This window comes from Solanum dulcamara, chromosome 9, assembly GCF_947179165.1.
Source record: "Solanum dulcamara chromosome 9, daSolDulc1.2, whole genome shotgun sequence".
Lineage (NCBI taxonomy): Eukaryota > Viridiplantae > Streptophyta > Magnoliopsida > Solanales > Solanaceae > Solanum > Solanum dulcamara.
This window is the reverse complement of record NC_077245.1, coordinates 33,282,891-33,309,248: the sequence shown is the minus strand read 5'-3', so window position 1 is coordinate 33,309,248 and position 26,358 is coordinate 33,282,891. Positions and strand designations below refer to the sequence as shown.

Here is a 26,358-nt window from a genome sequence, read left to right as displayed (position 1 = left end):
TACTGATGTGTTTTAAGGATGGATTGATAGACAGTTACTATCTTTCTCTACTATGGTATGATCATGTTTATGAGTTTTCATTAGGATATTAACTAAGCCCTGAGAGGGATTCTAGGTGGGGTTCGATCCGGTAACGCAGTTAGTTACCCAAGAGAATCTATATAGCAACCTAAATTCCCAAACTACGTTGCCCACATAGGTTGCCTTCATGTCCTAGCTAGTGGATCCACATAGACCACTTTAATAGTTACTTTTGGAGTATGCCCTAGTAAGGTAGTCTCCCCTATTTCAATGTAGGAGTCATTAGCCTGTCTCAATGGAAGAGTCATCGAATTTGATGTAATAGCTCGCATAGTCTTAATTGTCGGTTAAAGGTCCTATCCCACACAAGTTGGAGTTAAGTTACAAGATGTCAAGTTATGAGTTTATGATAAAGTTTTATGATATGCATTGACCAAGAGTTTTTTATGTTTTAAATTGCTTTTAAGCTATTCTCAAGTTCATTATGAATGGCCATGCATCTTATGGTATATTGATTACGTTCTTTTATTTTTTTCATGCATACCTCACATACTTAGTACATTCAAACATACTAACGCATATTTTGCCTAAATTGTCTCATAATGTAGGGTCAAACGACGCTCGCGATTATCCCACTCATGGCTAGAGATTTATTTAGATTTCAAAGAAGTTGGTGAGTCCTTATTCTACCAAGGACAAGACTTTTATTCATGATTACGATTGTCTTCACTTTCTTCTATTGTTAGGGTGAGCTAGGAACTTGTCCTAAGCCCCGGTCAAAGATTTGACTAAAGGCATATTTAGACGATACTCATTAGTGTAGTCCAGATTAGACATTATAGAATTGATTTTCTTAGTTTCATTCCCCACTTAATGATTGCTTACGCTCATCTTTATATTGTTCTTTACCATTTGTATGTGATGTATGCTAATATGGCATATAGTTGGGGTCTCTCGCATCCTGATCGTCATGTTACGATTAGGCCCTAGGTCGGGTCGTGATAATTTATTTGCATAGTATGTATATTTCCATTATTTTTGACAGGGGTACACAATTAACATCTCATTCTTGGGGTTTGATGCAGAAGGAATTGGCTACTTGAGTTGATCTTAGTACAATATTTCACTCGTAGACTGATGGTAAATCAATGAGGACTATTTAGGTCCTTGAGAATATCTTTTTGGCTTGTTTCATTGATTTTGGAGGCTATTGGGGCTATATTTTGCCTTTATCTCAATCTGTGTATAATAAGAACTTTCATTCTAGCATTCATATAACATCATTTGAGGCTTTGTATGGTAACAAATGTAGATCTTCAGGGGGGTATTTGATTCCTTCAAGGTTAGTCCTTAGGGTACTAGTATGTTGAGACAATGGCAGCTTTTAAGAGGTCAGAGTAGGTAAAAAAGTTTTACAAATTAAACTATTTGGAATTTAGGGTTCATGATTGGTGAGAAGGTTTTGCTCAAGGTATTACCTATGAAGAGTGTCATGAGTTTTTTGAAGAAGGTCAAGCTTAGCTAAGGTTTACTATTCCTTCTGAGATCTTTCGGAGTATTGGCGATATGGCTTAAGAGTTAGTCTTACCTTCAGGTCTTTCGGGTGTTCACGTTTTGTTTTTGGTGTTCTTGTAGAAGAAATTTCATTTTAATGTTTCCCATGTGATTTAGTGAGACATGGTGACATTGGACCTGAATTTGTTTATTAAGGAGGAGACTATAACTATATTGGATAGTCATAATAACTTCTATGAAGGTGTGAAAGGATCATCCGGTTGAAAATACCACTTGGGAGACTAAGTTGGACAAAAACGTAGATATCCTCAACTTTTTTAGCTTTCAAGGATATTCTATTTTTTAGTTCAAGGATGAGCGTGTGTTTTAGTAGTGGAGGATGTAACTACTCTCAAAGTCATTTCATGATTATCGCTTTTTTTCCCTGTTTGACCCTCTCCACAGATTTGGATTGGTAATTATGACTTGCAAGAATGTGTGGTTTGATTCCCAAGGTGATCAAATGAATTTTGGAAGAGTTTTTCAAATTTGGAAGTTTTATCAAAGCCAAATTTTGGAGTTGACACGGTTGAGTTCGAGTGTTTATGATTCCACTAGGTCTTGAGGGTAACTTTTAGACTAGGTGAAGGTTTGGTTCAATTCTCGAGGATTTCAAGGGTGTTTTGGTCAGTTAGTTGAATTTTGTAGTTTCTTATGTTTTGTGTTGATCTTGATCAATATTTGACCTAAATGATCTTGTAATGTGTTTTAAGACTCATTTTGCACTAGTGGTTCATGTCTTGGGGGTTTTGATGGAGTTTCAGGGGATTCATTCTAAGCTTTGGAGTAATTTTTTCTTTGATATAAGCTATCAGGTGTAGCCTTTTGTGTGTTTGCGAAGGGCCCACTACATTAACAAAGAATTACTAGGTCTTCCCCGTGATTGTGGGACCATTGGTCATGTTCTAAAAGAAGATCGTTGGGCAAGGTAATATTTATCGTTTGCGTTCACAAAGCATTGGGTTATGTCAACTTCATGAGAGGTGCGATAGACACATGTGATAATATTTTTTTATTTTCAATTTCAAGCTTAAGGTTCATTTTAAATTTTAGAAGTTCTAGAGCTTGAATTAAGGTTATTTTGGAGGCTTTTACGAAAATTCTTCACAATGGTAAGCTTCCAACCTTCATTTTGGTAGTAATCCAACAATTCCCATCTATTTCATCAATAATATATATTTGACATAAATGTTTTAGGCATTTTGTAAAACTTAAAAAGTGTAAAATGATGATGTGAGATTTGTTTTGAGTCCATTTTCAGCAAAATATCTTGAGTTCTCTATCTTATAGGTAATGATTTCGAATTTATTTCCCCATTTCATCGCCTGATTCAAAGGGTTGACTTTGACCTAAATATTTATGATAAGATATGGATATATGACTTGTATTCATGTGTATCATACTTTTTGATTAATTAGGAGCATTTTGAAGTTATTTAGAAGAGGAATGCTATTTTGTGATCATTAGTAGCTTGCGGTTTGGATTCGAGGTAGGTTATGGATTACTCTTGTTCAAACATAGCTTGGGTGAGGACTTATCTTGTAAAGCATGTTGTTGGGTAGGAGATTTCTTGGGTTGAATTACTTAATAAAATTATTGAATTGTGTTGTCGATGAGTGGCTTGAGACTTGGAAAGATTGATTCATATATTTCATCTTGGACTGATTCATGCTTTATTTTATAATGACATTTGATTTGAAATGATGGCATGATATGGAATGTAAAGAAATGAAAGAGGAAGTGTGGCTTACGGGCAAGAATAAGGAACTTTATTAATATTAGGCTCATAGCTTGTGTCTTGATTGCAGATTTCATAGTATTGATATATGTTGCATGTGCGTTCATCTTATTATCGTTCTTATACATTATCATTGGTTTCATTGATCTTTGACTTGATAAAATGGAAATAATAATTCTATGAAAGAAGATTTTAGGCCAGAGGGGACTTTTTCGGATGGGTATATGGACCTCGCTGGCCCCCATGAGTCATACCTCAAAATATTCCACTTCAGCAAGAATTTACATTGGTATGATCACTGTTCATAACATTGTATACACTATTGTTGTGTATTCTCTCTCGTGATTATATTCATATTGAAATATTGGGGACGTTTTTGTGTGAGAGTTAAATTTAGTGTTCTTTATTCAATATAGTAACTGCTTAAGCTCGGTCAACCTATAATATCTACTAAATACTAGTGATTTGTACTCACCTTATATGTTTTGCATCATTTATGATGTGGATCCTTTCACGAGTTACTGACGCTTATTTGGATTCATTCGAGGTCTATCTAGTTGGGATTCCTGGTGAGCCTCATCATCCAAAGACTAACATGTTTCTGTCTCCATCTATATTCACTTTTTATTTATGCTTTGGACAATGGTGTATCAAATTTTATATTTTTTCCTTGTATTTAGAATCTCTTGTGCACATAACACTTAGGTTTTGGGGATTTATAGTGTGTATGTTCGTTTGTATAGATATAATGAGAATTTATAGTATGATTTGGAGTTATTCAATGTTTCCTTACTCTACTTTCCAATTTCATTTGTTTTCTTGTTGTGTATGAAAGTTGGCTTACCTATTATGGTTGGGCTAGGATAGGTGTAATCACAACCCCCAATTTTGGGTTGTGATAATTACACATACTCACACCATGATTACTCACTGATTTATTAGAAATCTGCCATACTAATGGTGTTTGTAGCTATATATGTTGAGGATGTCATTTTAAAAGGGACAAACACAACAGAAATCACACCATTGAAAGCCTATTTGCAAGTCCCACATTGCAAATTACATGTTAAAATTGACAATATTTTAGATGAATTAATGTGAAAATTTGGTAGAAAGATAATTTTTTGGCACAAAAAGTCAAGGTAGTATATTTGTAGGTAAAAGTTTGGTAAACCATAAACTGGTTTCACAAGTTAAACCTTGACATTTTTGATATATAGTGATGTCATGAATATAATCAAGAACAAGAATTCATTCCTAAAAATAGGTAGCTCTTGATTCATTTGAAACACACCTCTCACTTGCCTTCTCATATTCTAAGGCATTTGTAAAATACATTAAAAGAGTAGAGAGTTGATAGAGAAATTCTCTTAGATATATTTAGGATCTCTCCCCTTTTGATCCAAACCACATTAAATATTGTTGTTCTTCCTTGCTCTTTGTATTTTTATTGTTTCACTAATAATTGGTATCAGAGCCAAGGTTCTGTTTGCGTATGCTTTGTAGTTGAAACACAGTCTGAAATTCCACATCAGAAAAAAATTACCTTGGTTTTCTGTATTTTCAAATATTTTGTAGTAGTAGATGAAGAACAAGTAACAATGAGTTCATGAAGTTTGAAATTGGTAGATTTAGTGGTCGCAACAACTTAAATATTTGGAAAATCGAGATGATTGAGTTACTATGGAGGGAAGGTTCAATCTATTCTATTGATGGAAAGTACCCCGACACCACATTGGAACTGACAAGGAAAAGATTGAAGGAGATGCATTGAGTAATCCAACTATCCCTAATATCTAACGTCCTTTGTGAAGTGAGTACAAGTACCGAGGAGAAGACCAAACAATTATGGGAAAGGATGGAAGGGCTTTTCCTAGATCGACTAGTGACAACAAGAATGTTGTTACAAAGACGTCTTCACACATTTAAGATGGAGTCAGTTACTTTGATGCAAGACCATCTAGATGAGTTAAATAAACTTGTGATGGACTTACAAACTACAAAAATTAAAACGGATGAGGAAACAATTTCATGTGCTTTGATATTTTCACTGACTTCAAAATATTATGATATTGAGAATTCATTGATGTATAGAAAAGAGCCTATCACTCTTGAACAAGTGCGGGAATAACTTAACTCTTGTGATGTATAGAGGCTTTTTAAAGAAGACAAAGATGACGAAGCTAGTGGGCTCTTTGTTAGAGGTCGTACTAGACAATAGGGAAGGAGCAAATCAACATAAATATCAAGGTCTCCTATGAACAAGAAAAATGTGGAATGTTGGGGATGTCATAGGAAGGGACACTTTGAACGAGATTGTCCTATGTCAAAGTCCAAAGAAAAGGCTAGTGCATCCATTGTTGAGCAAATACATGATTCTAATGATGAATATGTATTAACAACATCATGCAATAGTGGAGTCTATGACAACAAGTAGCTATCTGCATATGACATTTCGTAGAGATTGGTTCAACAATTATGAGACAAATGGAGTAACCGTAGTAATGGGTAATAATGCAACTTATAAAACAATTGGCATTGGTTCAGTTCGGGTTCTATGCCATGATGGAATTGTGAGGAATATTACATAAATCCATCATGTTCCTGATCTAAAGAAGAATTTGATCTCCCTGGGTACTTTGGATAAACAAGGCTACAAGTACATATGCGAATAAAGTACTATGAAAGTGACTAAAGGGTATTTAGTCATGTTGAAGGCCAAGATATAGGATGGCCTCTACATATTAGCAGGAAGCACCATTGTTGGCTCTGTTAATGCATTTATACTGCCGTTATCTGATGATGACAAGGCAAGATTCTGGCATATGATACTAGGATATATGAATGCACGAGGACTGGAGATGTTGAGCAAACGAAACCTTTCAAATGGTGAGAAGATCAACACAATTGAATTTTGTGAGCATTCTATCCTAGGGAAGCAGAAGAAGGTCAACTTCAGCATAGGCAAACAAAAGAAGGGAGAGGTTCTAGACTACATCCATTTAGATTTATGGCGTCTCTTTAAGCTTTCAACAAAGAGAGTAAAGAGGTATCTTCTCACATTCATTGATGATTTTTCATTAAAGGTTTCGGTGCATTTCTTGATGGCAAAAGGTGATGCTTTTGAAGCATTTAAAGAATGGAAGATTTTGGTTGAGAATCAAATGGAGAGAAAAATCAAGTATCTTCGCACGAAAAATGGCTTGGAGTTTTGGAGCGAAGATTTTAATAATTTGTGCAAGGTTCGTGGGACTGCAAAATATAAAATGGTTAGGCACACACCATAATAATTTCTGCAAGGTTCGTTTTATGCTTTTACAAGCTAAAATGTCCAAAGTATTTTGGACTGAAGCAGTTTCCAGTGCCTCTTATATTGTCAATCGATCTCCAACATCAACGATTGACTTTAATAATTTGAATAAGTCATGGTCAGGTGAAATCTCTAACTATTCATCTTTTGAATATTTGAGTGTCCAGCTTATTATCATGTTAATGAAGGAATGCTTGAACCAAGGGCTAAGAAGGCCATATTCATAGGGTATGTAGATGGAGTAAAAGGGTACAAGCTTTGGTGTTTGTCTTTACTCAAATTTGTAGTTAGTAAAAATGTTACCTTTGATGAATCCTTTATACTTGATCTTTGTAAAGTTTCTATAGAGTTATCAAGAAACAAGAACGAGCAGGTGGAGCAACCGATGGAGCTTACCAAGGAAAAAGATCAAGAATCTCAAGTTGATGAGTCAAAATATGTAGATCTTGAAGAACTTGCTCTTAATGAACCATACATAATTGGGAATGAAAGGGACAAAAGGCCGATATGAAAACCAGAATATCTTATAGAGCAATCAAATCTGAGTGCATATGTATTCGTAGTTGTAAAATAAGAGGTTAAAAACCTCGAGCCATTCTCGTATATTAAAGAAATTTCTTGCAAAGATACTGCACAATGGCGGTTAGCCATGATGGAAGATATGGAGTTTCTTTGCAAAAATGAGACATAGGTCTTCATTGAAAGACCAAAGGGGAAGAAACAGTTAGATGCAAATGGATCTACAGAAAGAAAAAAGGTATTCTAGAAGTGGAAGATGCTAGGTTCAAGGCGAGATTGGTTTCAAAGGGTTTCAGTTAGAAGGAGGGAATTGACTACAATGAAATATTCTGTCTAGTCATAAAACATAGATTAATTCCTGTGCTATTAACATTGGTTGCACAATTTGATTTATAGCTTCAACAACTTGATGTCAAACTGTTTTCTTACATGGTGATCTAGAAGAGACAAACTATATAGATCAGCCTAAAGGTTTCCTAGATGAGGGAAAAGAAGATTATGGATGCCAATAAAGAAGTCTTTGTATGGTTTGAATCAATATTCTAGACAATGGTACAAAGGGTTTGATACATTCATGACTATACATGGATTCTCGAGGAGTGCATTTAATAGTTGTGTGTATCATAAGAAGTTTTTTGTAGTTTTATGATTTATCTATTATTGTATGTTAATGATATGCTTATTGCTGCTAACAGCATCACATAGATAAATATTTTGAAGAGACTTTTGAGCAAGGAATCTGACATAGAAGGATTTGGAGCTGCAAAGAAAATTATTGGATTGGATATTTCAAGAAAAGATGGTGTTATACATCTTTCTCAAAAGAAGTACATCTAAAAGGTTCTTGAGAGATTCATTATGCATATGAGCAAGCCTGTAAGTACACTGTTAGCTTCTCATTTTAAGCTTTTAGAGTTACAAATGCCTTAGTCTGAGGATGAGGTAGAGCATATGTCAAAGGTTTCTTATGCTAGCACAATTGGTAGAATTATGTATTCTATGGTATGAACATGTCCAGATATTGCTCAATCTATAAGTGTGGTAAGCAGGTACATGACCAATTCAGGAAAAATGCATTGGAAAGTTATCAAGTGGATATTGAGATATCTCAAAGGAGCTTCTAAGGTTGGCCTGACCTTTCTAAAAAGTAAAGGTATTTTAGTTCTTGGTTATGTGGATTCTGACTATGAAAGGGATCTTGATTGACGGAGGTCCACAACTGGATACATCTTTACTCTCATTGACAGTCCCATTAGTTGGAAATCGACTTTACAGTCGATTGTATATTTGTCTACAATAGAGGAAGAATATATGGTAGAAATAGAGGCAGTGAAAGAAGCTATCTACTTGAAAGGTTTGGTGGCAGAATTGAGTTTGGTTCAGATGGAATCAACCCTAAAATGTGATAGTCAAAGTACTATTCATTTTATTAAAAGTCAAAAATTTTATGAGCGAACTAAACACATTGATGTCAAATTTTATTTCATTTGATATGTCATTTAAGAGGGAGCTATTAAGGTCAAGATTATCACAAATGATAATACTGCAGACATGTTGACCAAGATAGTCCTGCTTTCCAAGTTTGCACACTGCAAGGACTTGGCGGGAGTATACATCAACTGATGCAACTCTAGGAGAACAACCGCTAGGTGGAGCTAATGTATTCAACAAAAGTTTGATTTTTCTTGTTTCTTACAACGAGATTGCCTAGTAAGCTTAGAAGTTATGGAAGGAGTTGTTCATACGCATGCTCAGAATGCAAACCCAATGAAAGATTAATGTTGAAGACACAATCAAAAGTTGTTCTTGAGAGAAAATTGAAAATAAAAAATCTATCCAAGGTGGAGATTTGTTAAAATTGACAAAATTCTAGATGAATTAATGTGAAAATTTAGTAGAAAGATAATTTCACAAGTTAAACCTTGACATTTTTGACATATAGTATGTCATAGATGGCACTAAGAATAATAATTTATTTTTATAAATAGGTAGCTCTTGATTCATTTGAAATACACTTGCTAATTGTCTTCTCATATTCTAAGGCATTTGTAAAATATATTAGAAGAGTAGAGAGTTGATAGAGCAATTCTCTTAGATGTATTTGTGATGTCTTATTACAACCCACACTCTTTTGCTTGGAATATGTCTTAAGCTTCTTAGAAGTTATCATGTGATTTGGATAATCTACGACACTATCAAACAACTCTAAGCAAGGAAGAATGTGATACCTCATATTGGGGAAGTTTGGAAATAGGGTCATGAGAAGTCGAAAGGCGTTGGAGGCCAAGTGATAAGTCGTAGGACTCGACTTACATACGAAAGCTACCAACTTGAAAATCTTACCTTCTTAATCTACTTGAGTTCATACCAAGCTTACGTAGCCAGGATTACAAAGTAAGATAAGATTACGAACCCACGAAGAGGAGGAGAGAACGACATGTGGCAGTAAGAGGAAGCGCCACGTGGCAGCATAGGAAAGTGTCATGTGGCAGATGGTAATCCACCTGCTTGGGGTCAAGTAGGTGACCCACCTACTTAGGGGTGGACCCCACTAAGGACATGTGGCAGTCCTTAATTGATTGCATGATTAAGGTGGCCCAATGAGGGGCTGACACATGTCACCCTTAGGAGCTGATACGTGTCACCTCCTAAGGCAACATACATATATATATATATATATATATATATGTGTGTATGTGTGTGTGTTATGTTACTCTTAGAGTCATTCTTCAGCCAAAACAAGAATAAAAGAAAGAAAGGGAACTTAGAGATTATAGAGAGAGAGACCTACAGGTTTGAGGGGCTACCAAGGTAAGGCCCGATTTTGTTCCATGAATTAATTATTGAAGCTATACTACGGTGATATAGTGGTGTTTAATAATGTAAAATTTCATTTTGGGGAAGCAAGGAAGAGATATAAACAGCTCGCTAATTTTCAATATGTTAAGGAAACTTCTGAGACAAGTTTTAGCAAGTTCTAGCAAGGTATGGCTTGGTTCTCTTATCCCACATTTTGATAAGGGTTTGGAAATTTTATGAGGGTATTAATGATGTAAAGTTATGATTTGGATCAGAACCAAATGGATAGCAAACAACCATGACATTTCAGCCGCAACTTGAGAACTTCCGAGGTAAATTTTGGCAAGATTTGGCCAATTTCGGGTAAGGTCTTTCCTTCCAATTTGAAGTTTATGATGTTTTTATAGGGTGTATTATACACCTTTTATACTGCTGGAAGTGTAATAATGTCATAGAAATGCTCTACGTTAGAAACAAACTAAATTGAAGTTGTGGTGGTTAAATTAAAATCGAGTTGGGTATTGTGCTTGTGCTGCTGCAGCTGTTAGTGGTGTGGTGCTGTGTTGCAGGGATTAAAAGTATCCTAAAAGAGGTGTGGGATCTTCTGGTTTTAGCCACATGACCCTCTGCTACGTATGATTAAAGGTGTTGTAACATAGAGACTAGAAACTCTATTTTGGATATCGTAATTTTGGGCGAGTCATGGAAGTTTGTATTATGTAATGGTGATATGAGTTTCTTGTATATATGCTTCAGGGTGATGTTGTTTGTTGTATCTAGTGAATAGGGGTGTAATTGGAAATTCGGATAGGGCATGGTATAGGGGAGGTGTTGCTCAATTTCTGTTAACTCCTTAACTAACTAAAGAACTAGTCGAGAAGACGAGCACAAAAATGAGTTCTATGAATACTTGGGTGCACCTTGAGCTGCTGAAAATTCAAGGGTTGTAGATATTCATATTGCTTTCGTTTTAAATAGGTCAAAGGAGTATTGAAGCGAGTCTGGATGCGATTAACCCGTAACAGGTATGTAGAGCTACTCTTCTTTTCTTTTAGCATGTCTTAGGTATAAGTTATGAATGGTTTGTATATGAAATGTGGGGATAATTACACTCATGAAACTCTTAACGTAATTCATAGACTTTACTCACTTTGCGATGTTAAGACTCCTGAAACTCCAGCTAATATGATCCCTAATGGTGTTTAGTAGGTACTTAAGACGATTACTACTCTGGTCTTCAGGTGACGGTTCACTTGATTGATTCATCGAGTCTCTGATGATGATGTAAATTGCATATGGTTTCTCACTACTCTACTCGGGCATACTGTAACCTATCTTCCTTCGAGTCCCAACAGGGGGCCGGAAATATGGTCGTGCCTAGCTTTACTCTTCGCTCACCGAGTCTTGGGCCGGTTATATATATATGTAGAAATATACAATGATGAAATGTCGTATATGATGAAGTGAAGCATATAATAACTCCGTATGTGATGATGCTCGTCACCGCATCTCGGGCTGGGCATGTATATGATGATATGATGGAAAATGTGGATCGGGCCGTACGTTCCTCGATATTGTTTTAAAATATAGATCGGGTTGTATGTTCATCGGCATTGTTTTGAAATATGGATCGGGTCATATGTTCCTCGGCACTATTTTAAAGTATGGATCAGGCCGAACGTTCCTCGATATATTTTACTATATAATAATGACACCCAGTCCCATAGCGGATCAAGTGTGGTACGATATATACACCACTCTTTCACCGAGACCCTCACTAAAGGGCTGGATATAATAGGTAGGCATACATATGAAGACATAGTGATGCACTTGTAATGTATGAAATGATGTCATATACGAGGGTATGATTTATGATGATATGGTAATACCGAGTCCCACAGCAGGCCGGGAGTGATACATGAGGATGATATACATGCCCACTTTTCATAAGATGCAAGTATAGTGAATTGTTAACTGTCATACTTATTTCCTGCGTCCCTATTTCAGTCGTTATCTCAGTTATGTTATGTTATGCTTTATATACTCAGTACATATATCGTACTGACCCCCCATTCTCCGGGGGGCTGCGTTTTATGCCTACAAGTATAGATGTTCATTCTGGAGATCCGCTAGTTTCGGGTTTCCACTCAGCGATGTTGGAAGTGCTCTACTGTTTTGGAGCCTAACTTTTGAGGCTAGTCATTTGATTTATATATTGGTTTATTAAGGGGTATGGTAGGGGCCCTATCCCGCCATATGATACAATTAATTCTTTTAGAGGTCTGTAGACATGTGTATATGGGTTATTTGTGAGTATGTCATGTTATACATGTTATTATGTTATGGCAGCCTTGTCGGCTTGCGTGCCCTTTCATATCGTGATACAGGTGAAAGAGGCGACAGGTATATGAAATATATTTTGAACCCATTAGGACTTTGTGTATAGTACCACATCACACACGGTTCAACTTGAGTATAGATGATAGATATGCATAAGGGGGTCCAGGTTGGACCCCAGTCGTGGCCTACAGGATCAGGTCATGACAGAAGTGGTATTAGAGTTTCGTCCTTAGAATATCTACAGACCGTGTCTAGTAGAGTCCATTTTATGGGTGTATTTTGCACCACATCTATATACAGGAGGCTACAGGATATTTAGGATGTTACTTTCTTTCACATCTAAGATCGTGCGATAGAGCCAAGTCATAGGGAGTGAAATTCCTCATACTAACCTGTGCTCTCAGCAGAAGGGAATCATCGATAGAAGAAAGTAACTGATGATATGGGAAGTTACAAAGCACGCAGGTAAGAAAAGGCACTAAAGACATATGCCCGTTAAGTGTTGAAATACGGTTGACATATAAAGTTGAAAGGAGAAAGGAAAAGTAAACAGGAAAGTGCAACAGGTGCAGTTTGAATGGAGATACGAGGTAAGTACATTTTTATACTATTTTTATATATATATATATATATATATGCATTCCCTATGAGGCACTGTTGGTATTTTCTGTGTGCAGGTGTTGAGGTAGTAAGAAATACAGAGGAAACTCTATCCAAATTTTCCTAGAAATAAGAAGAGAATGTGATATAGGGCTTTAGTATGTCTTGGAAGGTCGTGCACATAACAATGATGGTATTTGGTTAAATCATGAGTATGGCTGACCTCAAGAAATGAGTTAATTATTGAATTGACGACAATAGAAATTATAAGGTCGATACTAGTATGGTAAAACAAATTTGGAAAAGACTTGTGACCCTAAGAAGATGATTTAGGAAAGACTGATAGATCTGGATAGAATGATATATTGAGGTACCGACTAAATTGATACACAAGGATAAACTATGATGAGGTATATTTAAAACAAGTAACAGTACGATGAAGACAAGAGTACAAGGAAAAAAAGGATTGTGACAGATATGAAGTATTACTAAGACTAACTGAAAAAGGTAAGTAACCCATATTAAGAATTGTGAAAAAGGTTAAGAAGTATTATACCAGGGGACTCAATGCGAACAGGATACCATGTGAATATAACGAAGAGCATTGTGAGAATAAGGAAAGTTTAGTAAGAAAGTAACTAAAAGGTATGACGTGGTCCATGTGATTGGAATATAAAGATAGGTGTGAAATGGAAAAGCGAGCTATGAAACAAATAAGGAAGACTTATCAAGTTCTATAAGGAAAGTTTCGAATAGAGGTTATATGACAACGAAAAGGATAGCTAGTGCAAGGAAATAAAGAGTAATATGGAATTCTTTGCACACAACCAAAAATAGACATGAGCTGGAATAATAATAAGGAAATTCTAACAGAGGCACCCAAGATAGACATATGTAACTGAATACGAGGACGGAGCGAAAGAAGAATGTGTAGATATAAGTTTAAAGGTGTAGTACAACAACATGGTGTTAAGGTAGACCTATTATTAAGGTAAGCTCAATATGCTATTAAAAAAGTGAGCATTGGGCGCATGACAAGGATGAAAGCTCATGAGGCATAAGGAAGTATTGTGTATACGCGACTCGAGTACCAATAATTAGACTGGATCAGCACCTCACGATTAGGTTAAGATGTCGTACCTGGGCAACCAAAGGTATGGAGGATGTAAAGGAAGGCATAGATATGGTGCAGTATACCAAATGTATTGGAAAAGAATCATATGCATTTGAAAATTAGAAATAAGGGCGTAAGGTAGAACACCAACAGATAGTGACATGGGTACACCCTGAAGGAGGGAAGTGACTTCAAGGGAGGTCCCATGCTAGCACGAATTAACAGAATCTAAAACCCAGCAATGAATGGATAAAAGACAAGATGATAACTGAGACAGTGTGGAGGATTATTGGGAATGACCTTGAATAGTGTGACAGCAAAGGATGGGTGCATACAAAAGGGATGAACACGATAAGAGATCATAATGAGAACTTAAAGATATTATAAGGGATAGCCAGACTACACTTGACTAAAGGTTAGGATGTTGGTAACAGGGTTACTAGCTACTGGCATTATGATATACAGGTAGCAAAAGAGAAAGGATAAGAAATCTCTACTATATTAGAATATTAGAAAATCTAAGAGTAAGTGAAGGAAGCAAAACAAGTATAGAAAAAGAGAAGGTAAGTGTGTGTTAGTACAATGACATATGTAGAGCAGAGTAAGCCAAGAGCAGGAAAGATTATACTAAGAGTAAGATCAAGTGGTTACTCGATAAAAAGAAGTCGGTAATAGCAATGTGATTGCCATATTTAAAATCTATTAAAGAAAAGTGTAAGGTGGTTCAAGGCAGAACTATTGAGATATAATCAGTATTAAGGACAAAAGCCATAGTGGAGCCCTAACCTCGATTGAAAGATGTAAGACACTAGTATAGTGACGCTAAGGAATTTTTCTGGACTGCTCTAGGTACCTATACACGTTTGTGCAAGGATTAGTATATGATGTGTGGTAAGAGAACCGGAGAGTAGATCTAGGTTAAAGCACAGGATAGCATGCCTAAAGTGTTACAGGTTGGATTAAGAGGAATTTTACAATAGCTTAAATAAAATTGAATGTCACAAGCTTGATAGCCTATTATAGGAGATGGAAACCCCAACCCAGAGATATAAAGCAATTGATATGGATTATGGTATAGGCTGACCTCGCATTCTAAGGAAGCATGACTTCATACGGGTTATGGTGGATAGGCTGACAGAGTCGACCTATTTTCTTCTAGTTAGGAAGGCCTATTCAGCTGAGGGTTATGGGAGATGACATAGCAAGGGGATAATGAGATTTCATGGAGTTCCCACACCTATTATCTCAGACAGGGAAGTTCAATTTACAGCTAACCGCTAGAGATCACTCTAGAAAGGATTAGGAACACATGTGAATCTTAGTACGACATTTAGCCCTTCGATTAATGAGTAAGCCCAGAGGTGATCCAGCAAGTTGTGGATGAAGTAAAGCTTATCCAGGAAAAACTATTAACAGCCCAGAGTAAACAAAAGTCATACGCAGATAGTCGACGTCAACCTTTCAAGTTGAAGTAGATGAATGAGTATTTGTGAAAGCGTCACCAAGGAAAGGTTTAATAAAATTTGGCAAGAAGGGGATACATTGATCCTTACCGGATCATTCGTAGAATAGGCAAAGTTGCCTATGAGTTGGACCTACCATCCGATTGGAAGAAATACATTCAGTTTTTACGGATCAATACTCCGCAAATATATAAGCAACCCTCCCAGAATATTCTTTGTGGATGAGGTCCACATAATAGAGAAGTTACCCTATGAGGAGCGACCTATCCCCATCTTGGGTCAGCAAATTAGAAGGTTGCAAACTAAGGATTTGGCTCTCATTAAAGAAGGTGCTGAGACAAATATTGAGAAGAAATATCCATATGGATTCCCTACGTCTACAGGTAGTCTAAACTCCTGAATCAATGTTGTTGATGAGTAGGAGGCCTATGGATGACAACGGGTATAGAGAATTTCCAAAATCCTGGTAAGACCTCGTAAGACTAATTAACATTCGAGGACGAATGTTCTAAAGGGGGGAAGGATGTTACACCCCACACTCTTCAGCTCGGAATGTGTCTTAAGCTTCTTAGAAATTATCATGTGAGTCGGAAAATCTACGAAACTATCAAACAACTCTAAGAAAGGAAGAATGTGATACCCTATAGTGGAGAAGGTTGGAAATAGGGTTATTAGCAGTCAGAAGGTATTGGAGGCCAAGTGATGAGTCGTAGGACTCGACTTACGTATGAAAGCTACCAACTTGAAAATCTTACCTTCTTAAGCTACTTCAGTTCATACCAATCTTATGGAGCAAGGAGTACACGAGTTCTTAAAGTAAGATAAGATTACGAACCCACGAAGAGGAGGAGAGAACGACACATGGCAGTAAGAGGAGGTGCCACGTGGCAGCATAGGAAAGTGTCATATGGAAGAAGGTAATCCACCTGTTTGGGGTCAAGTAGGTGACCCACCTACTTGGGGGTGGGCCCCACCAAGTATATGTGGCAGTCCTTAATTGATTGCATGATTGAGGTGGCCCAATAAGGGGCTGAAACGTGTAACCCTTAGGGGATGACACGTGTCACCTCCTAAGGAAACATATATATATATATATATATGTGTGTGTGTGTGTGTGTTATGTTACTCTTAGATTCATTCTTCAGCCAAAACAAGAAAAAAAAAAGAAAGGGAACTTAGAGATTAGAGAGAGAGACCTATGGGTTTGAGGGGCTACCAAGGTAAGACCCGATTTCGTTCTGTGAATTAATTATTTATGGTATCCTACGGTGATATAGTGGTGTTTAATAATATAAAATTTCATTTTTGGGAAGCAAGGAAGAGATATAAACAGTCCGCTAATTTTCAGCATGTTGAGGGAACTTCCGAGACAACTTTTAGCAAGTTCTAGAAAGGTATGTCTTGGTTATCTTCTCCCACATTTTGATAAGGGTTTGAACATTTTATGAGGGTATTAATGATGTAAATTTATGATTTGGATTGGCACCAAACAGATAGCAAACATCCATGACATTTCAGCCGCAACTAGAGAACTTCCGAGGTGAATTTTGGCAAGCTTTGGCCAATTTTGGGTAAGGTAAGGTCTTTCCTTCCAATTTGAAGTTTATGATGTTGTTATAGGGTGTGTTATACACCTTTTATGCTGCTGGAAGTGTAATAATGTCATAGAAATGCTCGAAGTTAGAAACAAACTAAACTGAAGTTGTTATGGTTAAATTTAAGTCGAGTTGGGTATTGTGCTTTGTGTTGCTGCAGCTGTAGGTGGTGTGGTGCTGTGTTGCAGGGATTAAAAGTATCCTAAAAGAGGTGTGGGATCTTCTGGTTTTAGCCACATGACCCTCCACTACGTATGATTAAAGGTGTTGTAACATAGAGACTAGAAACTCTATTTTGGATATCGTAATTTTAGGCGAGTCGTTGGAAGTTTGTATTATGTAATGCTGATATGAGTTGCTTGTATATATGCTGCAGGTGGTTTTGTTGGTTGGCTGTAGTTAATAGGGGTGTAATTGGAAATTCTGATAGGGCATCGTATAGGGAAGGTGCTGTCCAATTTCCGTTAACTCCTTAACTAACTAAAGAAATAGTCAAGAAGACGAGCGAGAAAATGAGTTCTATGAATACTTGGGTGCACCTTGAGCTGCTGAAAATTCAAGGGTTGTTGATCTTCGTATTGCTTTTGTGTTAAATAGGTCAAAGGAGTATTGAAGCGAGTCTGGATGTGATTAACCCCTAACAGGTATGTAGAGATACTCTTCTTTTCTTTTGGCATGTCTTAGGTATCAGTTATGAATGGTTTGTATATGAAATATGGGGATAATTCCACTCATGAAACTCTAAATGTAATTCATAGATTTTACTCACTTTGTGATGTTAAGACTCCTGTAATAATTGAGTTATTGCCTTTTAAGGCTGCTAGATCATGAACAGTAGTATATGTAAGGCCTGTCTCTTCTTCCTTTTGAAGTGTCTTAAGTATAAATGAAATGGCATATGATATAAGGTAGAGGTAGTTCCAGTTATAAGCTCCGGATATAACTTATGACTTTTATTCATTACTTGATATTAGAAAGCTTTAAGTAGTTGAACTACTAACCTCGAGTCTCCTATCTAATGAATAATAATTGAATGCATCAGCTCCTATTCCTAAGGTCTCTGCGATGAAAAATGTTTCTACTTCCATAAGCTATTTAACCCTGTCTGGATACACGTCTATGATGCCTGAAACTCCAGCTAATATGATCCCTAATGGTGTTTAGTAGGTACTTAAGACGATTACTACTTTGTTCTTCAGGTGACGGTTCACTTGATTGATTCATCGAGTCTCTGATGATGATGTAAATTGCATATGGTTTCTCACTACTCTACTCGGGCATACTGTAACCCATCTTCCTTCAAGTCCCAACAGGGGGCCGGAAATATGGTCGTGCCTAGCTTTACTCTTCGCTCACCGAGTCTTGGGCCGGTTATATATATATGTAGAAATATACAATGATTAAATGTTGTATATGATGAAGTGAAGCATATGATGACTCCGTATGTGATGATGCTCGTCACCGCATCTCGGGCTGGGCATGTATATGATGATATGATGGAAAATATGGATCGGGCCGTACGTTCCTCGATATTGTTTTAAAATATGGATTGGGCCATACATTCCTCGACATTGTTTTAAAATATGGATCGGGCCATACCTTTCTCGGCACTATTTTAAAGTATATATCGGGCCAAACGTTCCTCGGTATATTTTACTATATGATAATGGCATCGAGTCCCATAGTTGGTCGGGTGCGGTACGACATGTATACCACTCTTTCACCGAGACCCTCACTAAAGGGCCGGATATGATAGGTAGGCATACATATGAAGACATAGTGATGCACTTGTAATGTATGAAATGATGTCATATACGAGGGTATGATTTACGATGATATGGTAATACTGAGTCCCACAGCGGGCTGGAAGTGATACATGAGGATGATATACATGCTCTCTTTTCATAAGATGCAGGTATAGTGAATTGTTAATTGTCATACTTGTTTTCTGCGTACCTATTTCAGTTGTTATCTCTGTTATGTTATGTTATGCTTTATATACTCAGTACATATATCGAACTGATCCCCCGTTCTCCAAGGGGATGCGTTTCATGCCTGCAGGTACAGATGTTCATTTTGGAGATCTGCTAGCTTCGGGTTTCCACTCAGCGATGTTGGAAGTGCTCCACTGTTCCAAAGCCTAACTTTTGATGCTAGTTATTTGATGTATAATTGGTTTATTCATAGGTACGGCCGGGGCTCTGTCCCACCATATGATACAGTTAATTCTTTTAGAAGTCTATAAACATGTGTATGTGGGTTATTTGTGAGTATGTCATGTTATACATGTTATTGTGTTATGGCAGTCTTGTCGGCTTGCGTGCCCTTTTATGCCGTGATACAGGTGAAAGAGACGACAGGTATATGAAAAAGTTTTTGACCCATTAGGACTTTGTGTATAGTACCACATCACACATGGTTCAACTTGAGTATAGCTGATAGATACGCATAAGGGGGTCCAGGTTGAACTCCAGTCGTGGCCTACAGAGTTGGGTCGTGACATCTCTCTCCTTTCTTTGTTAATATAAATGCAGTTGTTTTCTTGTGGACGTAGTATCATTTTGATCCGAACCATATTAAATATTGTTGTTCTTCCTTGTTCTTTATATTTTCACGTTTCCGCTAAGTCTACACTACTTTTGGGGGCTAAAGATACTTAGCATAGATGGAGGGGTTATCATTTCACAAAGAAAGTCTGTTCTGGACCTTTTCAAGGAATATGATTGCCTCAACTACAACCCCTTGTCTTCCCCTCTTGATCTAATTGTGAAGCTAAGGGCTAAAGAAGGAACTCCTCTACCTGATCCCACTTATTAGATTAAGTTATTGGACTAGTTGAACTTCCTCACAGACAATAGATCGGACATAACCTTTAAAGTTCAGAAGTTGCATTAGTTTAGACTCTCGAACATCTCATCTACAAGCAGCTTTTCATTTGCTTAGATACCTGAAGAAAGATTCAACCATGGGGATCTACATGTACAATTATCCTGACTGCATAGTGAAAGAATATTACGATTTTGATTAGGCTTCATCTCCAAATTCAAGGAGGTCAGTCAATAGATATTTCTGGTTCTGCTAGGAGACCCTATTTGTTGAAAATCAAAGAAAGGTGAGAGACTATCTCCTTGTCTTCAGCAGAAGTAGATTATAGGTCATTAAGAAAGGTGGTAGGTGCCTTGGTCTGACTTCACATGTTGTTTACTGAACTAGTCATTTCCAGTCCATTTCTCATTGTTGTTTATTGTGATAGCCAATTAACATTACAGAGAGCTCACAATCTTGTATTCCATGAACACACTTATAAGCACATTGACATCCATTGTTACTTTGTTAGGGATAAGCTTTACGAGGGGCTCATTTCACTCATCATCACATCTCCACCACTGATCATGTTGGCTGATATCCTTACTAAAACTCTTACTGGTGTCAAGCACACTACTGGCTAGGCAAGTTGGCTGTGAGATCATCACCACCAACTTGGAGGTTTATTGATGATTACACTCAATTTATGTCCTTTATTAATTGTAACAAAATCAGTTAGAGTTAATATCGTTACTGTTTTAGCTTAGCTGGCGCTACCTATCAAGGCACCTTATAGGAGATTGTCTATAATATTTTGTTAATGAAGAGAGAGGCCGCCGTGAGTTGTCACTCCATTCCTTCGATCTTTGCCACAATTGACTTCTCACCATAGCTGTGTCTTACTAACTTTCTATACTACTGATTATGAGTAGAGGGTGGCATGCTATTCGTTCCCCCAAAATACCTATTAGAACTTTGTGTAAATGTAAGCCGTGGATTCTGAACGCATTTTAGTTAAAACTGCAAAATTCAATTACTTTACATATTTTCAGTTGGATACGATAGAAATAGTTAGTAATTAGTAACACAACTTAAAGGAATTTGTTAGGTTCAATGTCATCTATAAAGAAAAATTAATTATAGATTGATCAGAAATGATAAATATGTATACCTTAAGCCTTTCTGGAGTACGTCAATCTCATTCTTCAGCATGTTGATCTCCTCTTTTGGGTCCTAAAAGAATATAGTGATTATTCATTACTGTAACATATGAGAAAAACTATTGTCTATATGCATTAATTTATTAATTTTAATACAACTTCTTAGCAAAAAATAACTTTTATGGCAAGATCTAATGGAAATAGACTCTCTTATCATTGTGGATATTCTCAATAACAAGGACAGATGAAATCTCAAGCACACAAGAGTTACTCAATAGACTATCAGTATCATGAATAACACTTAAAGTTACCATATTCCACTGCTTCAGAGAAGTTAATGGTATGGCTGATTTTTTTGCTAAATAATTAGCTGCCTCTAGTAGATCTATCAACAACTTCCAACAGAAGTGAAGGGTCTATTCAATTTAAAAAATACCTAATTCCTTGTATTAGAAGGAGATATGATATGAATAATTTATTTGTTAGCAGATTTTGTTTAGTATATAATAGTTATACTCGTTACCTTCCACTTTTGCAGTTTGTAGGTTACAATTTTGTATAGCAGAGATCGGGTCTCTACCCCCTTCTATAAGTTGTTTTTTCATTTATTAGAAATTAATGTTTCCTCACTGCTAATCAGTGAAAATTTGTGCTATAAAATATGATTTTTTCATTCATTTATGATCGAACCAACTCACAAATTCTCATTGGAACAGTGGAATGTAGGAAGCTTACTAATTTTTTCATATAAAACAATTACTAATTTTTTCACATTAATTCAATTAAAATATCTGTAAAAATAATCACTAAACAATTTTCAATAAGTGGAGAAATAGTGATTTATTTAGTAATGTTTAGGGCAAGACATGGGCCAAGCCAGGTCCATAATGTTAAGGTGATGAACCTTGATGATTGCAATTTCATAAAAAAAAAATATATAAAATAAATAACTACACTTATTTATTTGGTTCTCCTTTTCCTAAAAACAAAGATTTTTGTTTCTTCTTTTCTAGAGGGTACCTTGAGTAGGTAGTTTCCAAGTCAAAAAAGCAAGATATGCAAAGGAAGGGCTCCTCACTAATTACAAAAAGTTTACTAATATGCTTTTTTATGGTTCCAGTTCATGACACTTAATATGATAAAGCAATTATTTTTAAAAAAAAGTCACAAAGCATGAAGCATCCCGTGCAGTAGTTTTGTCTCCAAAAAGTTAGTATATATATGCCTTAATTAATTTTTGTTATCTTCCCCATTCGACTGAATATATATCTTGTTGTGCTTCTCACTTTCCATGTGTCATGCATGCATTAATATATCACTACAAACAGCATCTGATGCTAAAATTGACATTAAAACGAGAGTTTAATTACTTTGAAGTCATCATGTTAAAAGAATAGTGGCACAATTAAATTAATATAAAATATTTATACGAAATTCTTTATAATAAATATAGTAGTAGTAATTGATAACTTGAAAGAAATAAAAAAAGGATAATTCACCACCTATAACATGTTACACTATACTATTAAAGTAAAAAAGTTTCTAAACTATGTGAATATAACTTAATCCTTATTCTTTTTCTTATATGCCCCTTATTTTTTTTGAAGAATTAGGGATGATCCACTGAAAATGAAAGAGCTTCGACATTAATCCCACAAGAGAGAAAAATAAAACATTTTAACACCCTTTTTAGAGTTTCCCTTACATGATCAGGTTGTGGGGGCAGGGGTGGGGATAACATATATATGACTGTTTTATCCTAAAGATTTACCAGAGCTTGTTTATCTTTGGCTTCCTCAGCTACCTCACATCTCTTGGTTGACTTCAGGTACTTCTCAATCAGCCCTTGCATGCTTCTTCCATCATAAAACACAAAAAATGAAAAACAGAAGAAAAAAGAAAAACTAAAGGACAAAAGCTAAGATTTTAGGATAAATTAGAAATAACAGAAGTGCAAACCAATAAACGAATACTTTTCATATCATGTGTTATACATTCATATAAAGTTATACAGTACTAGAAATTGAAATAGACAGAATTTTAGACAGATGAATCATTTGAAAATGACATTCCGATAAAACATCTGTTCGAAATTTTGCATTATAATTTCATATCTTAGTTTTGTGTTTACAATAGAAAATCCTTGGATTTGTCTCAAATCATAAACTCTTAAATTGTCAATTTGTAGCAGTACATGTTGTGATTTTTGGAAAATTTATGATAAAATATTTACATACATGTGCATGTTTCAGACATGACATGGCGCATTTACGACTTAACAAGAATATGACATTAGATAGGAGGGTGTGGAGGACACACATTAGGGTAGAAGGCTAGTACATAGTGGCTTTATTCCCCCTTATTTGTAGGCGTATTAACGCACTATGATTTCTTGTACTCTGATTTATGTTATTTATGGTATTTATGTTATTATCTAATAATATCTACTGTTTTTTGTGCTTTGATTATACTATTGTTTGGACCGCTTTCGTTATCTACTTATCTACTTTAATATTCTTGTCTGACCTTTTTCTATGCTTCTATTGAGCCGAGGATCTTTCGGAAAAAGCCGTCCTACATTGGTAGGAGTTATCCTCCCCAGATCTCACGATGTGGGATTTCACTGGGTAGTTGTTGTTGTATGTTAAATTGCACGAAATGCTTAAAGAAAGCTAATTCAGTATTTACATACCAGAGACAGTGAGTTTAAAAGCGAATTAAATTTATAATACAGTGATTGCACACCCTTTATATTTATACTCAAACTCATATATATGAATTTAAGTTGAATACATAAAAGATGCAAAATATATTTATACAATTAACTTTTTTATAAGGTAATTATTACAGATTATCTAAGTTGTTATGGATGGTTAAGCTATATTTGTAGGTAACAGAAAATAAGAATGTTTACCCTTTAGTGGCGAGTTCATAGAGCTTTCCGTGAGCGGAGAAAATGAAAAGACCAATTTCAGCATCGCACAAGACAGACAGCTCCTTTGCCTTCTTAAGAAGCCCTGCTCGGCGTTTGCAGAAAGTCACCTGCCGATGAACCGGGTTCTCTATCCTCTTCATTTGAACCTTACCACGAGCCATTTCTTTCTTCAATAACAAATTACTATCTTAAGATTTTCTAATTGAGTGTTGGCTGCTTTTTTTGCAGACAACCTCCCACTAGTTTGAACTAGCTTCGAGGTTGTTGCACTACTCTCCTTGTTCACTACGTAGTTTAGTTGCTTAGCACAACTTCACTCTTTCTTCTTTCATATTGTTTCTTCCCTTATATACTTCTCATTTTGATTCTACTCTTCCGCTGTTTTCCACACACTTGCTATTAAACAAAACACTAGGCAGTTGGCACCCAGTGCCTTTCCACGTCACTTGGAATCTTAGCTTAATTTCTATATTTTTGTTACTAGGTACTATTCTACATCTTTTTTTTCATAGCGCATACCTAAGTTATATCGTCGCTAAGTTGCTTAATGACACCTGGTGAATCTTAATATTATTAATTTTGTTGCTTAAAGACAACACATCTTTTGTAGTGGTAAAAGATGATTTTTTTTCCTTGAAAATAGTCGTGTCACAGGACTATTGGCTTGGTGTAACGGATTGTAGTTCAGAGACTAATATAAAATTTTGACACCACTCCCCCCTCTTTTTTTTCTCCATCTTTTGAGCATGGGTTCCTCCCTTTCCTCTAAAAGCACGGATTCCTCTATTAACAAGAAAATAATAATATCTAGTTGGTCCTCCCAGCAAAACTTAATCCAAAGGTGTTCTGTTATAGCAAATTCTTGAATATATAATTTGTTGATGTATTTAAGAGTATGGAACCTAAATGAGGGGGGGGGGGGTTGAATCAAATGAGCCCAAAGTAATGACAAAAAAAAAAAACATCACATTTTATATCTTTGCGGAGAAATGTCCTGGGTATTATTGGTCAATAAATCTAGGGTAGACTTCATATTAGCCCATCTGTATCCATTTTATTTCCTTCACCTTTCATTTTTCTCTCTTCCTTCTCTTTATTGAAAGACAACTAATATCTCAAGCATTCAAAAATCAATATAATTATTTATAGAATCCGATGTTTTTTTGAGAGGATAATATTTTAGTTTGAAAGACTAACAACGATCTCTAGAAATTAGGTAATAAATGTTGGAGTTGTTAATTGTCAAAAGTAAGTTTTTTGTTATTTTTTTGGGGGAAAAGGGTCTGATAAACCCTCAATTTTGTCATTTAAAGTTGATATATTTCTTGTTATGAAAGTGACTCATATATATCTATTACACAAATCACTCACATATACTCATTTCTTTTTAAAAGAAGTGAAAAAATTAAGTTTATTATTTTTTAAAAGTTTTTTATTAAAAAATAATACATATAGGGGTATATTTGATTCTTCTCACACATAATTCATTTTTTTTTTGATTTTTTTGATTCAACGGCTAATTTGATTTTATTAGTTTTGATGGTCAAATCTATTTTCTCACTACTTTTACTGTAAAATTTATTATACATGCCCCAATTTTTTTTATAAATACAAAAACTAAATTACAATATAGAAGCAAAAAAATTAGTTTTATATTATAATATAGCTGCAAAAAAATAGTTTAAAATTTGTTTCTTATTTTTTTCTCTTTTTTTCATTCACACTTTTTTCATTTCTCTTATCTTTACACCAAAAAATGAAAAAATAAAATAAATAAGAATTAGAAACTCAAATAATGATAATCAAAGAAGTCAAAAAATAATTCATGCATGAAAAATATTATATATACCCCTAAACCTTGCTAAAAAAAATCACATGTATGAGTATATATTTTTTTAATTATTTTTTTACATTCTCAAAAAAATATATATACCCCCATATATGAGTTTTAAAAAAAAATCAAAATCAAAAAAAATATGTTTGTTTACTTCCTTAAGATGAAAAGGGTATATGTGAACTATTTTTGTAATTGTGAGAATATATGTGAGCATGTTTTGTACCAGTGAAAGTATATGTGAGCCATTTATGTAACGATAGGAGTATATATGAGCCACTTTAACAACGAGGGTACATCAACTCTAAATGACAAAATTAAGGGGTATATCAGGACCTCCCCCCCCTTTTTTTTTTTTTATAAATAAAAGCAAACAATATGTAGATTACATATTTTGTTTTAAGATATATACTGAAATTTATTTGTTATTTTTGTAGGCAAATGATAGATGCGATTACTTTAGGTAGAAAGATAATGTTCCAATAAACAGAACTAGTACGATATTGTCATGGTTGAGAAGGCCCTCGGTTGACGTAGATACGACAATTTCAAAAAGAAATGTGAAGTTCGC

The 26,358-nt window shown here is 35.5% G+C and overlaps 1 protein-coding gene across 1 annotated transcript in view; it reads right to left on the bottom strand.

Annotated features, from left to right (window-relative positions):
• The window catches only part of LOC129903045 (agamous-like MADS-box protein AGL12), a 43,627-nt gene extending 19,329 nt beyond the window's left edge, over positions 1-24,298 (bottom strand). Inside the window, exons 1-3 of the mRNA XM_055978523.1 lie at positions 23,933-24,298; positions 22,790-22,874; positions 21,030-21,091 (exon numbers count right to left, since the gene is read on the bottom strand). Coding sequence (XP_055834498.1) covers positions 21,030-21,091; positions 22,790-22,874; positions 23,933-24,114 — 329 coding nt within the window. The 5' untranslated portion in view covers positions 24,115-24,298. The remainder of the gene's footprint in view (positions 1-21,029; positions 21,092-22,789; positions 22,875-23,932) is intronic.
• Positions 24,299-26,358: the final 2,060 nt, after the last annotated feature.